This window comes from Pseudoliparis swirei, chromosome 6, assembly GCF_029220125.1.
Source record: "Pseudoliparis swirei isolate HS2019 ecotype Mariana Trench chromosome 6, NWPU_hadal_v1, whole genome shotgun sequence".
Lineage (NCBI taxonomy): Eukaryota > Metazoa > Chordata > Actinopteri > Perciformes > Liparidae > Pseudoliparis > Pseudoliparis swirei.
Genome location: NC_079393.1, coordinates 23,016,330 through 23,030,155, shown reverse-complemented (window position 1 = coordinate 23,030,155; position 13,826 = coordinate 23,016,330). Strand labels below are relative to the sequence as shown.

General features: G+C 48.3%; 1 protein-coding gene across 1 annotated transcript; it reads right to left on the bottom strand.

Moving 5' to 3' along the window:
- Positions 1–11,310: 11,310 nt before the first annotated feature.
- LOC130195510 (uncharacterized) lies at positions 11,311–13,198 on the bottom strand. The gene is made up of 2 exons (XM_056417092.1): positions 12,849–13,198; positions 11,311–12,725 (listed from the first exon to the last, which is right to left on the bottom strand). Exon 2 carries the CDS (start codon positions 12,467–12,469, stop codon positions 11,354–11,356), a length of 1,116 nt encoding a protein of 371 aa, XP_056273067.1. The 5' UTR covers positions 12,470–12,725; positions 12,849–13,198; the 3' UTR covers positions 11,311–11,353.
- Positions 13,199–13,826: the final 628 nt, after the last annotated feature.

The following is a 13,826-nucleotide window of genomic DNA, read 5'->3' as shown; positions in this document are numbered from 1 at the left end:
GGTCAGCGCCTGTTCCTTCACACCAAGTCGTGAGAGAGGCACAAACATGTGGAGGTGTGGAAGCACGCGTCGAAACTTGATTTACAATTCCCAATGCCTCTGTTGACAGATTGTGTTTAGAATGATCCCTTCAACCCTTTTCTTCATGATATAACATTCAAGAACTTCCCATCATTACATATCATGACAATGGAAATCCATGCTGGTTTTGATGAGTGTCATATCCACAATAATTGAAACTTCTTCTCTATTTCTAATTAAAATAAGATTTGCGTGTCATTTTTCCACTTCATCATTCATTCACTTTTGGGAATGTCATGAAACGGAGATGTCATCCATTTAAAAAAAAATAAAAAAATAACTTCTTGCTGAGAGTTTAACTTTCAATAGACTCCCTCAGAGTAGTTCTGATGGAACAGGCCCTGATACAATCTAAGAGTCGTCCTTGTAATAGTTGTCACGGTGTGCCAGTGGGAGTTGAGCTCCAGCTGGACGGATAAAAGAATTAACTGGGAGAAAAAAACGTTTTCAAACGTTTTAACCTGATTAGATCGAACTAAACATAAGAAGATAAATGAATAGAAGAGGTAAGAGGTCTTCCCAATCTTATCTCACCAGAATGGTCTTAACATACGCGGCGTTATCAGGGCTTCGTTGCTGTAATTCTTTTTCTCTTCTTCGTTGGTGGAGCTGCTGAGAGACACTGTAACAGAACCCTGTACTTCGCTGTATTACCTGGTCATGCTTTCTGTCTTGAATCCATTCAGCCACACATTATCTTCATCTTATCCCTGGCGGGGTCCTGGGGGCAGCGGGCTTAGCAGAGTATATCCGTTCCAATCCTCTCCCCAGGGACATTTTCCAGCTCTTCCTGGGGACCCTAAGGCCAAGTATTTACGCTCTTCATCGAGTTCATCCCGAGGGCCTCCTGCCAGTTGTAAAACCATGAAATGAATGAAAGGGTGGCGCTCCCACTTTGATTAAACTGGACTGGATGGCTCAGAGTAACATCCCCGGTAGCCCACATTCCCGCAGTAACCCCCATAGGACCCCCCAGGGGACGTTGTTGAAGGTCAACAAAACACGTGTAGCCTGGACGGGCACACTCCCAAGGTCACGACTTTCCAGCATCCATAGATAAAGCTTACCCTCGTTACCATACCCCAATGATTGGAGCCCCCCCTCAGGCCCCCCCCCCCTTTTTAAACTGAGAACCAGAACTACCCGGCACTGTACTCGACCTCCATGCACCATTGGAGAGGCATGTCAGCCCAGACCACCCAACAATGTCCCGTCGCAGGGTCAAGCTCACGCAGCCCTGACGCGTGGTTGTCCAGGAGCTTTTTGACGACCTCAGCGGTCTCCGAGGGGCATCTGGATAAGTCTTCCATCAAGTCTTCATACTCTGCCTCCTGCTCACCTTTACCTGCCGCCCTGCTCAACCCACGCAACCCCAACACTTATCCCTGAGTTGGTTTGGACCACCAGGGGAAATGTGTTTCAGTTGGGAAGTGAGTGACTCCATGTATCGTCAATACTAGCTTCTTGTGCACTTCCGAGGTAATCAAAAGTCAGTCATTTAACTGCTCATGTCAGCTGACTGAAAACCCTCCTATCATAGCCCACTATACTCCAAAGATCATACATCTGAATGAATTCCTCCCTCTGAAACCACAGCCTGGTTGGATGCGGTGGAACTGGGAGTCTCTACCGGTTGGTGATCATGTCGCTGGTTTCTGTTGCTTCATTATTCTCTGTGGACTGAAGCGGACATTTTGTAACAACTTTCCTTTCCTTTGACTTTCTCTTTCGACACTAGGTTTGTAGTCAGTGTGTGTGTACGTGCGTGTGTGTGTGTGAGGTGCCTCCTGAGTCTTAAGGAAGATGAGAGGAGGGATGCAGTGTCACTTCAGTCAGTGCTTCTCATCTGTCTCCCCCCTTTTGCAAGTGCACTCACCCAAACTACCAACACACACACACACACACACACACACGCACGCACACACACCCCCACACACATCTGGGGAAGTGAGACCTCCGTCTCTTCTCTTTTCTCCTCTCTTGAGCTCACCGGCCTTTCTCTTTCTTTCTGTGTCTTCATTCTTCCTCGTGCCATCAACACCTGTTTTCCTTTCTGCATCACTCCTCACCTCCTATGTTCCTTTTGGCTCCTTCTCTCCATTCACACATCCTGATTTATGCTTGTTGTCCATAATTCCTGATTCCTGACATGTCATCTTGTTTCCTGCTCTCCCGCCGCTGTGTTTCCACGGGGAGCCATGTGTGGGATGTGACGGTGTCCCTGCCGCAGCCTCCCGGTAACAAGACAAATGGATGTAAACGGAAGAAAGAAAAAGAGGAGAGGGGACCGTGTGGAGCCGCCTGCAGACCTGCAGTCCCAGTGAGGATCCAGTTTGTAAACCTGAGACAAGAACACTCATTAATAACACTGCTCCACACGATAAAGGCCTTATTATGTACCTAAATATAATTTACCAAAATTATATTTGTCAGTTAGTTATTTGACGAACAATGCAGAGCTTTTTTAAATTAATTAGTTCATAATGGGGACGGCTAAAAAAGGTCAGAATGTATAGTTTAGTTCTGGGTATTTGATTAAAGTTCAACGAGGTCCAGTTAGAGAGGATTTTCTCATGTAAAGGTCCAGAACATATAAATTATGTCTAACTTGCAATATGATTTAGTCCCATATATATATATATATATATATGAAGTAGTCTAAAAACTGACTTTCAACTGGATAAATAATTGTGGCAGCGGGGGGTGTGTAGGCTCGGCTGCAGAGTGGGTGGAGCGGGGGTGTGGTTCAGGGAACGGTGTCTGATTGTCATCAGCTGGACTGATTGGTAATCAGATTGGTAATCAGTCCAGCTGATGACGATCAGTGTTTGTGTGCTGCCCTCAGTATATGTGCTGTTATACACCTCGGCAGTTAGACAAACTCCTTCCTGACATCATGATTCTGAAGACCCTTGTCCGTTGTCCACAGGTTTATTGACACAGGAAAGAGTCAAACTAAAACACACAAAGAGCATAATGAATACAATGACTCGATGTGCATAAAACTTCTCAAAACTAAACAGTCACGAAAATTATCGTCTGCAATCATGAGTAACAACAACACAAATCAATACATACCAACGATGCTATCAAAAGGTATAAGATGTATGCAGATTCCACTGGATTGCAAAACTAATGAAAACAGCGTCTGAGCCATGCTCTTGTTTACTTCGTGATTACAAGCTACCGGAAGTTTCGGGACATTTCCTGTTTCAAAATAAAACGTTTTCAAAATAAAACGTATTAACATGCTGGCTTAACAATTGTAACAAAACACTCCCCGCCTGGCGTGAATACACGCCACTCAATAAATCCTAGACAGTTCTCTTCAATGGGCCTCTGGGGGGAGAAGAAGCACCATCTCAGAAACAGGCCTAAGAAAAAGTTTAGTCACTCCTGTTCGTGTGACCTTGATCTCGACCTTTCGCACCTTCCCGTCTTCGCTGGGGAAGGTCTGCGTTACCAGTCCAAGTGGCCATTCATTTCTTGGTACTTGGCTTTCCTTGAGGAGAACAACACTTCCTGGGTTGATGTTCGGATGAGTGGACTGCCACTTCTTGCGTGCCTGTAGTGTTGGGAGAAATTGCTTTCGCCATCTGTCCCAGAAGGTGTTGGACAGGTGCTGGACCTGCCGCCACTGGTGTTTGTAGAGGTCTGAAACTCCAAACTCTCCAGTAGGAGCAGAAAGGACATTCACTTTTTGAGTGAGAAGAGCAGCTGGAGTAAGTATAAATGAGTCGTCAAAGTCAGTTGTCACTGGATTCAAGATTCAAGATTCAAGATGTTTTATTTGTCACATACACACACAGGGTGTGCAGTGAAATGAAAGTGGCAATGCTCAGCAGGAATGTGCAAGGGCAACAAGTACACACTATTTACAATAAAAAACAACACAATATTTACAGTACAATATTTACACTAAGTGTGTGTGTGTGTGTGTGTGCCTAAGAGGGGCAGTTGTGTGGGTCTATGTGGGGGCCTGGTGAGGTCGGAGTTCACAGTCCTGATGGCCTGAGGAAAGAAACTCCGTCTCAGTCTCTCTGTTCTTGCAGCGTGACTACGGAGGCGCCTGCCTGACCGCAGCAGCTGAAACAGTCTGTTGTTGGGGTGGTGAGGATCCTTCATGATCCTGCCGGCTCTGGTTCTGCACCTCCTGGTGTACAAGTCCTGCAGGGTGGGAGTGTAGTTCCAATAGTGCGTTCAGCCGAGCACTACTCTCTGCAGAGCCTTCCTGTCCTGAGCGGAGCAGTTGCCAAACCAGGCTGTGATGCTTCCTGTCAGGACGCTCTCTACAGCTCCAGAGTAGAAGGACTGAAGGATCCTCTGGGAAACTTTAAATTTCCTCAGCTGCCTGAGGTGGTAGAGGCGCTGCCTTGCCTTTCTCACCAGAGTGTCTGTGTTCGTTGACCATGTCAGATCCTCGGTGATGTGGACTCCCAGGTATTTATACCCGCTCACCCTCTCCACAGTAGTCCCGTTAATCCCCAGTGGTGAGTACGTCCTCTGTTGTTGTACCCTCCTAAAGTCCACAATCAGCTCCTTAGTTTTGGTGACATTCATGATTCAAGATTGTTGTCCTGGCACCAGAGTGACAGATCAGCAACTTCCTCCAGGTAGGCCTTCTCGTCGTTGTCGGAGATCAGGCCCACCACCACTGTGTCATCCGCAAACTTGATGATGGTGTTGGAGCTGAACCTGGCCACACAGTCATGTGTGTACAGGGAGTACAGTAGGGGGCTGAGGACGCAACTCTGGGGGGATCCTGTGTTCAGGGTGAGGGGGTTGGAGGTGTGTCTGCCCACCCTGACCACCTGTGGCCTGGCGGTCAGGAAGTCCAGGATCCAAGCACACAGGGGTGTCTTCTGTCCCAGCTTAATCAGCTTGCCGCCAGTCTGGAGGGGTCTATGGTGGTGAAGGCTGAACTATAATCAATGAACAGCAGTCTCACATAGCCCCCTCTGGCTGTCCAGATGAGAGAGTGTGGTGTGCAGTACCTGGGAGACAGCATCATCCGTGGATCTGTTTGGGCGATAAGCAAACTGCAGCGGGTCCATGGAGGAAGGAGGAAGGCGCAGATGTAGTCCTTTATCAGCCTCTCAAAGCATTTCATGACCACCGAGGTGAGGCCACGGTCGGTAGTCATTCATACATGCTGGAGAAGCATTCTTGGGCACAGGGACAATAGTGGATCTCTTGAAGCAGGCGGGGACCACGGACTCAGCCAGGGAGAGGTTGAATATTGTGGTGAACACTGGAGCTAGCTGGTTAGCACAGGTCTTCAGTACTCGCCCAGATATGCCATCTGGACCTGCAGCTTTCCTGGTGTTCACCCTCAACAGAGCCCTCCTCACACTGTGCTCGGTCACAGAGTGTGTGTTCATCCCCAGCGGTAGAACTCACCTCGGCTACGCTAACGGTGTTGTTGTTAGCCGGCGAGCTAGCGCTGTTGTTGCTAGCCTCAAACCGTGCATAAAATGAGTTCAGGTCGTCCGCTAGGGATGCGTCGGCACTCACCATTGCGCGGCGTCTGCTCTGGTAGTCTGTGATAGTCCGTAGCCCCTGCCATAGGCGCCTGGTGTCGCGCTGCTCCATCTGTGATTCCACTCTGTCTCGGTACCTCCTCTTGGCCTCCTTCACCGCCCTCCTCAGTCCATAGACCGCTGCCTTGTACTCGTCCATGTTGCCGGATACAAGACCGGAGTTATAGGCAGCAGTGCAGGCGTTCACAGCTTCACGGATGGATCTATCAACCCACGGCTTTTGGTTAGGAAAGACCCTAACTTTTACCGTGGGGCGATGGTGTCCACTAGCGTTGCTATGAGGCTCATTGCTACGTCCGAAACTCGCTGACGTCACTGGAACTGGATTGGATCATGTCCCAGTCGGCGACACGCAGAGCGTCCTGTAGCTCAGCCTCTGATTGGTCAGACCACCGCTTCGTCCCTCGTCACTACCGCTTCCCGCTATCCTTTGTTGGTACTCGGTAGTAGGAAAATGGCGGCATGGTCCGATTTGCGAACGGAGGAGAGAGACAGCCTTGTAGCCTCTCTTGAATGGCGTATAGCAGTGGTCCAACGTTCTTTCCCTCTGGTAGCACACGTAATGTGCTGGTGAAAGTTCGGCATGACTTTTTTAGGTTTGCCTATTAAAGTCCCCAGCCACCACTACAGCCGCGTCGGGATACTTGTTCTGATGCCGACATAACACATCATGTAGGTCCGATAGTGCTACGTCGGTGTCCGCTTGTGGTGGTATGTAGATGGCTGTGGTGATGACCGAGCTGAACTCCGGGAAGGTAGAATGGACGGCATGAGATCGTCAGATGTTCCAGGTTCGTGAGCAGGAGCGAGAAAGAGTCTTAATGTCCTTGGGGTTGCACCACTTGTTGTTAGTCATGAAGCAAACTCCTCCACCCTTAGATTTACCAGACTCTTCCGTTCTGTCTGCACGGAAAACAGAGAAGGACTCGGTTGGGCATATGACTCGATCCGCACCAGCGGGTCAGCCATGTTTCCGTCAGACAAAAGATGTTACAGTCCCTCATGTCCCGTTGGAATCTGATCCTTGCCCTAACATCATCCAGCTTATTTTCCAGAGACTGGACGTTAGCAAGAAGGATGCTGGGCAGAGGTGGACGGTGGGCTTGAACTCTCAGTCTGTTCCGAATTCGCTCCGTTTCCCTCGATGTTTTTGTCGTCTCCCCGTAGTATCGGTTCCACTGTTGTTGTTGTGGTTCTCGTCACGATCTCTGCCGCCACGCTGGATCGATGGAAAAAGTGGACAAAAACCCTTGTTTTGCGCAAAAGTTTATGTCCAAAAGTGTGCTGCGTTCGTATGCTGTTAGTGCCGATGTGTTTGTGGCAAAGAAAATATTAAAAATAAACACAAAAACTAAAAGAGCGCACAATCTCCGCGGAGCTACCACGACGGCGTCTGGACACAGCCGCGCCATCTTGTCAAGAACAAGAGGCCTGCCATTTATAATGGCTGTCACTTCTGCCATGAAAGTCACTAGCACCTCATGAGTAAGTTTGTCCTTCAGATGAAGGAACATGGAGTCCAAGATTCTCCTTGCAAGACCAATCATTCTTTCCCATGCACCGCCAAAATGTGAAGCGTGCGGAGGGTTAAAGGTCCAAGAGCAACCTTGGCCTGACAGGTAAGTCTTTATCGTTGTGTCGTCAATGTTTGAAGGTATCTTCAACTGCTTGCAAGCACCAACAAAGTTGGTGCCACGGTCTGAGCGGATGTGTTTGACAGGACCGCAAGACAGCAAGAAGCCTTAGCGTTGATGAAGCTGGATGTGTCAAGGGATTCTATGACTTCAATATGAACCGCTCGTACGCTCATACACGTGAAGATCACGGTCCATCGTTTATTGTGGGAATGGCCTCCTCTTGTTCTACGTGAAGAGACACTCCAAGGGCCGAACACGTCAAGCCCGACATTCGTAAAAGGCGCTTCCGTCGAGAAACGATCCGCTGGAAGACTGGCCATCTTTTGAATTGTAAGTGGGGCTCTAAGCCTTCTGCAGGTTACACACTGATGGATGATGTTGCTCACTTTTCTTTTGCCACGAACTATCCAAAAGCCAGCTGTACGAACAGCCCCTTCTGTAAAGAGACGGCCTTGGTGATAGATTTGTTCGTGGTGATGCTTGATGAGTAAGGTTGCAACCTGATGTTTACCAGGAATAATCACCGGAGTCTTTTCACTCTGATCAAGGTTTGCATTGTAGAGGCGGCCTCCGACTCTCAGAAGGCAGTGTGTATCAATGAAAGGATCCAGGTTTTTGAGAGGACTACTTTTAGGGATCTGCTCATGTTTTTGGATACATTTGATCTCTTGACTGTAGACTTCCTCCTGTACTGCTTTAATGATGATGTGCGACGCTTGATCAGACTCCTCAACAGTGTATCCTGTTTTGCAGTGATGCCAGCCCTTACAAGGGCTGTTCTTCATGGTCATGTTGAAAAGACGGGCTATGTGTATGAGACGAATAATGGCCCGAGTTAGAGACTTCCAGGATGAGAACTTTGAGAATCGTTGAGAACCAAGCTGCTTGGATGTTGTTGTAGTACTCAAAGTGGACACCAGAGGGCGAATGTCTGGGTCTGAACCCGGGTCTACAAGCTCGTAGGTGCTCTCTGTAGCACTTGTCTCCGGTGTGTACAGAGATTTGGGTCCACTCAGCCAGTTTGTGTCGTTCAAATGGCCTGCAACAACAAAACGTGTAGCGTGGTTTGCAGGGTTCTGTTCTGTTGACACGTAGCGCCATTGATCTGGGTGAGAGGATCTTCGGATACGTAATACCCGGTTACTTACATATACATAAAAGCGCCTGATTTCATTCGAAATGTAGCCAAGGACTACCTTGCTGTCTGAGTGGAAGGTTGTAGCATCGAGCTGAAGGTCTAGTTCTGACGAGATTAAGTCTGCTGACTCAGCTCCGAGCACTGCTGCGCAAAGTTCCAGTCTCGGAATTGTTTGTTCAGGACGAGGGGTCAGCTTGGCTTTGCCCATTACAAATCCCACATGGTTGTTTCCAGCAGCGTCAGTTACTTTTAGATATGCCACAGCGGCGATAGCTTTCGTGGATGCGTCAGAAAAGACGCACAATTCCCGTCTGACAGCTGCTGTGGGTGAAGTTGTAGTGTAGGCTCTGGGAATAGAAAGCTGGGACAGTTCTTTCAAAGATGATCTCCAAGATGTCCATGCTTCCTCCATTTCTTGGGGTAAAGGTGAGTCCCAGTCGCCGTTCTCAGTTGTGAGTTCTCTCAGAATAGCCTTGCCTTGTATTGTGACCGGCGCTGCAAATCCTAGAGGATCGTAGAGGCTGTTGATTGTGGACAAGACACCCCGTCGAGTGTAGGGTTTTATCTCATCAGAGACGCTGAAGTGGAAGCAGTCGGTCTGGAGGTCCCAATTGATTCCAAGACTACGCTGCATTGGCAGCGCATCTGCATTGAGGTCCAAGTCTTTAAGGTCTTTTGCACGATCTTCGGCTGGGAAGGCCTCCATGACCTCCTTGTTGTTTGCTGCGATTTTGTGCAGCCTTAAGTTTGATTTGGAGAGAACATTTTGTCTTTTTCAGCAGGTTGACGGCAGCTTCGACTGTGGGCAGAGACTTCAACCCGTTGTCGACATAGAAGTTACGCATCACAAAACGTTGGACGTCAGGGTCGATGTGGAGCTCACTAACCTGAACAGACTGGTGCAGTCCATGAATCGCTATTGCGGGGGAAGGACTATTTCCAAAGACGTGGACCGTCATTCGATACTCCACAATGTCTTTGGAGGGGTCGTTATCTTTGAACCATAGAAAACGTAGGAAGTTCCTATCGTCTTCCCTTACTGAAAAACAATAGAACATCTGTTCTATGTCCGTTGTAAAAGCAATTGCTTCCTTTCTAAAGCGTATCAGTACACCGAGCAGTGTGTTGTTCAGATCAGGCCCGGTCAACAGCACGTCGTTGAGCGACACACCGTTGTACTGGGCGCTGGAATCCAAGACCACTCGTATTTGTTTTGGTTTTCTTGGATGGTACACACCAAATATTGGCAAGTACCACTGTTCTTCATCCTCACTGCAGGGAGGGGCTAACTCAGCGTGACCATTCTTGAACATCTTTTCCATAAAAATGAGAAAGTGGTCTCTCATTTCAGGCTTCCTATCAAAGTTGCGCCTGAGCGACTTGAGACGGTTTAAAGCTTGTGGCCTGTTATTGGGGAGCCGTTGACGTAGGCATTTAAAAGGTAATGGAGCTACCCAACTGTTGTTTGCATCTTTTCTTAGCCCTTCTTTCATTATTTTCATGAAGGAGATGTCCGGATAGACGGAGCCATGTTGTCATCATCTTTGGTCTGCTTGAATATGTTATATCCTAGGCTATCAACTTCACAGTTTGATATCTCCTCAGGATGTGTTTGGAGGTGGTTTGTGACCTGGGTGTCACTGTATTTTTCTTTTACATTGAACACGTTAGGACACGGGTCAAAGAGTGTAGGGCGTCCCCGTTCCGTGGTGTTCGTGAAGAAGGTGCTGACTGTCTGTGGTTTGTGAACGCGGCCTAAACATACATTACCCACGATGACCCATCCCAGATCCAACTTCTGAGCATAAGGTAGGTTGTGTGGGCCATTGACCTGTTTGCGGACTTTATGGACTCTGATAATATCCCGACCTAAGAGAAGCATAATTGGGGCCCGTGGGTCGATATCTGGGATGAGGTGTGCAACTGACTTTAGGTGCGTGTGATGAAAAGCTGCATTAGGAGTTGGAATCTCATCTCTGTTATTTGGGATGTCATCACATTCTATGAGGCTGGGTAGTGGGATGCTGACGGTCCTATCCAAAGATTCCACGATGTAACCACTGGCTCTTCTTCCTGTCGCTTCCTTTACTCCAGCACACGTTTTCAATGAGTAAGGAGCACTTGGACTTTGGTCATTGAAGACTTCGAAGAACTGTGAACGAACTAGTGATCTGTTGCTCTGTTCGTCCAGAATCACGTACATCTTCACTGTTTTGTCAGCGTGGCCGGCTGGATACACTTTCACAAGGGATACTTTAGAGCAGGATCGGTCCGTCACGTCTCCGCCACAGACATCTGTACATTTGATGGTGACATGGGGTTGTGGAGAGCTATCCTCCTCCCCGCCATGCTCTGGAGCCAAGTCCGTGCCTTCAACCCAGGGTGCAGGTCCAGGGTGAAGCGCTGTGTGGTGTCTTTCACTTTTACATTCATAACATCTAACATTAAATGTGCAGTTCCTTGCAATGTGTGATGATGAAGCACAGCATTTGAAACAGATGTTATTCTCTTTTAAGAATGTCTTACGGTCTTCGATGTGCTTTTCTCTGAATGTACGGCATTTGCGTAGAGGGTGAGGTTTTTTATGGATTGGACACAGTTTGTCACATTCCTCGAATTTCGTTGGAGGCTCTCTAGAATCAGAGATGGCTTTTGGAAATATCTCTGTTTTGTGAACATAGACTTCTCGCTGTCTGTTTGGCTTCCAAGCTGTTTTTTCTGTCTTGGGAGACATGTCTGAGTGAGAGACAAAGCTGAAACGTGGGTCGTTTTTGACACTAGCTTCATTGCGAACAAAGTTTACGAAGCAGGCAAATGGGGGATATGAAACGTGATATTGCCGCTTGTAGGATGCCCCAACTGATGCCCACTTTTCCTGCAGACTGAAGGGGAGCTTCTGTACAATTGGGTTGACGCCTCTCGCTGTATCAAGGAAAGAGAGGCCGGGTAGGTCTCCTTCAGCTTTGGCTGACTAGTTCCATTAAAAGATCACTCAGCTTGATTAGTTTAGAATAATCTCGGTTTGTTATTTTTGGAAAGGCGTCGATACGTTTGAACAAAGCATCTTCTATAACTTCTGCGGAGCCGTAAGACTGTTCAAGTCTGTGCCATATCATAGCCAAACCTGCTGCTGGACGATTGATGTGTATCGCTCTTATGTGCTCGACGTGTTCTGCTGACTCTTTGCCGAGCCACTTAAACAGGAGATCCATTTCCTCGCTTGGTGTCAGGTCTAAACCTTTGGTTGCGTTCTGAAAAGAACGTTTCCAGGCTCTGTAGTTCTGAGGTCTGTCATTGAAATGAAGTAGGCCTGTTGCCACAAGCTCACGACGAGCAAAGTATCTCACAAAGTCGCTAATGTTGGAGTTGACATTATTGGTGTTTGAAAATGTGGCATAGGATTTACGGGCAGGATGACCTTTGCCGTTTTGAGGTCCAAGACTCTGCTCAGGAGTGGCATTATGGTTGTCAAACCGCACATTGCGTTTCCTATTGACATTTTCATCTTCATAGATGCAAGGCTGCTGTGAGGTGAGGCGAGTTGGTTGAAAAGCTGCTTTGTGGCTATGCGTATGATGGGAAGCTATATTGGCTTGGGTTGGATGGAATGAGTTGGCTTCAGATTTGATAGATGCAGCTGGAGTTTCGTAGTTAGGGCTTGGGCCTCTTTCTGTTACAACACCATCATCAAACAGCTGAGCTTCTGTGTTTTGTGATTCGGCTTGGTCAATCACATATTGTTCTGTGCGTTGTGCAGCTTCCAAAGGATTGGTGTCCAAATTTAACATGAAATATCTTTCACGATTTGCATCTACCGCAGCTTCAAGGACTTCAGCCTCAGCTACGGCTGCGGCTGTCTCTTTCTTGTAATTGAGCATTTCTATTGAGGCTTCTAGCTTAGCTTTTCCTAGCTTTAGGTTCATTTCCTCTTCGGCGTAGGACATGCGTGCTTTTGCTGCCTCTGCTCTTGCTCTTGCCTTTGCTGCAGCAGACCCCATTGATGATGCACGTGAGTGTGAAGCGGAACATGTAGCGCGGGACTGCGTCTTTAATGAACTTGCTTTCTCGGCCATGGCGTTGTCTGGTGACGTACCTCTGTTTAGAAACCGCTGTGATGGTCATCCACTGGCTGCGTGTGATGACGTTGTTAGTAGCGTCTGTCAGCTGGCTGCGTTATCTTGCCCGCTAGAAAGCCGTTGTTTTACTGTGCTGCCCTCAGTATATGTGCTGTTATACACCTCGGCAGTTAGACAAACTCCTTCCTGACATCATGACTCTGAAGACCCTTTTCCGTTGTCCACAGGTTTATTGACACAGGAAAGAGTAAAACTAAAACACACAAAGAGCATAATGAATACAATGACTCGATGTGCATACAACTTCTCAAAACTAAACAGTCACGAAAATAATCATCTGCAATCATGAGTAACAACAACACAAATCAATACATACCAACGATGCTATCAAAAGGTATAAGATGTATGCAGATTCCACTGGATTGCAAAACTAATGAAAACAGCGTCTCTGAGCCATGCTCTTGTTTACTTCCTGATTACAAGCTACCGGAAGTTTCGGGACATTTCCTGTTTCAAAATAAAACGTTTTCAAAATAAAACGTATTAACATGCTGGCTTAACAATTGTAACAAAACAGTTTGTGTATCTGAGTCTGTCTCCATAAAGGAGCTGGACAGAGGGAAGATCGGGAGCCATGAGCAGAGACACAGTCGGCGGTCAGAGCGCTCAAATAAAGCATTTTACCAACGTTCCCTCTGGTTGCGCATTCCTTGGTGCTTAGGGGGGGGAAACCTACTGGTGACGGCCACAATCCTGTCACACTGGAGCCAAACGTGGGACCCCTTTAAAAAAAAAAATTTTTTTTTCTCCTCAAATGGAGAGCATCGAACAGGACCCAGATCTGCCAACCCAGCACGTGATGGTGCTGGGGCAGATGCTGTGTCAGATGGCAGCAACGATGAAGGACCGGGCGGAGGCAGACCGGCAGATACTGTGGAGGCTCCTGGTCCAGGCAGAGGAGCAGACTCGGGCCCTGGAACTGCTCGCAGCCCAGACCGCTGCGGCTACACCTATCCCTTCCCCCTGGGCGGGGGTGGAGCTTAAAAAAATGACGGCGGGGGACGACGTGCAGTCATTTTTGGAGACGTTCGAGATGGTGGCGGAGGCATGCGGCTGGCCAGCGGGGGAGTGGGCGTTTCGCCTCCTGCCCCTGCTCACCGGGGATCTTGGGAACCGATTGGCCAGGGTTTGATAAATTAATGGGGAAGGCTGCGGGGGTGCGTTCACGGCAGACAGGGTCATGCGGTGTGTGCGCCGTGCTCAGCGGTGACGCGAGGTTGTCCGACACTGCAGACGGGGAGGGGGAACCGGCGGAGCCTCCGATAGAGACTCCTCCGGCTCCCGAGTTTCACTC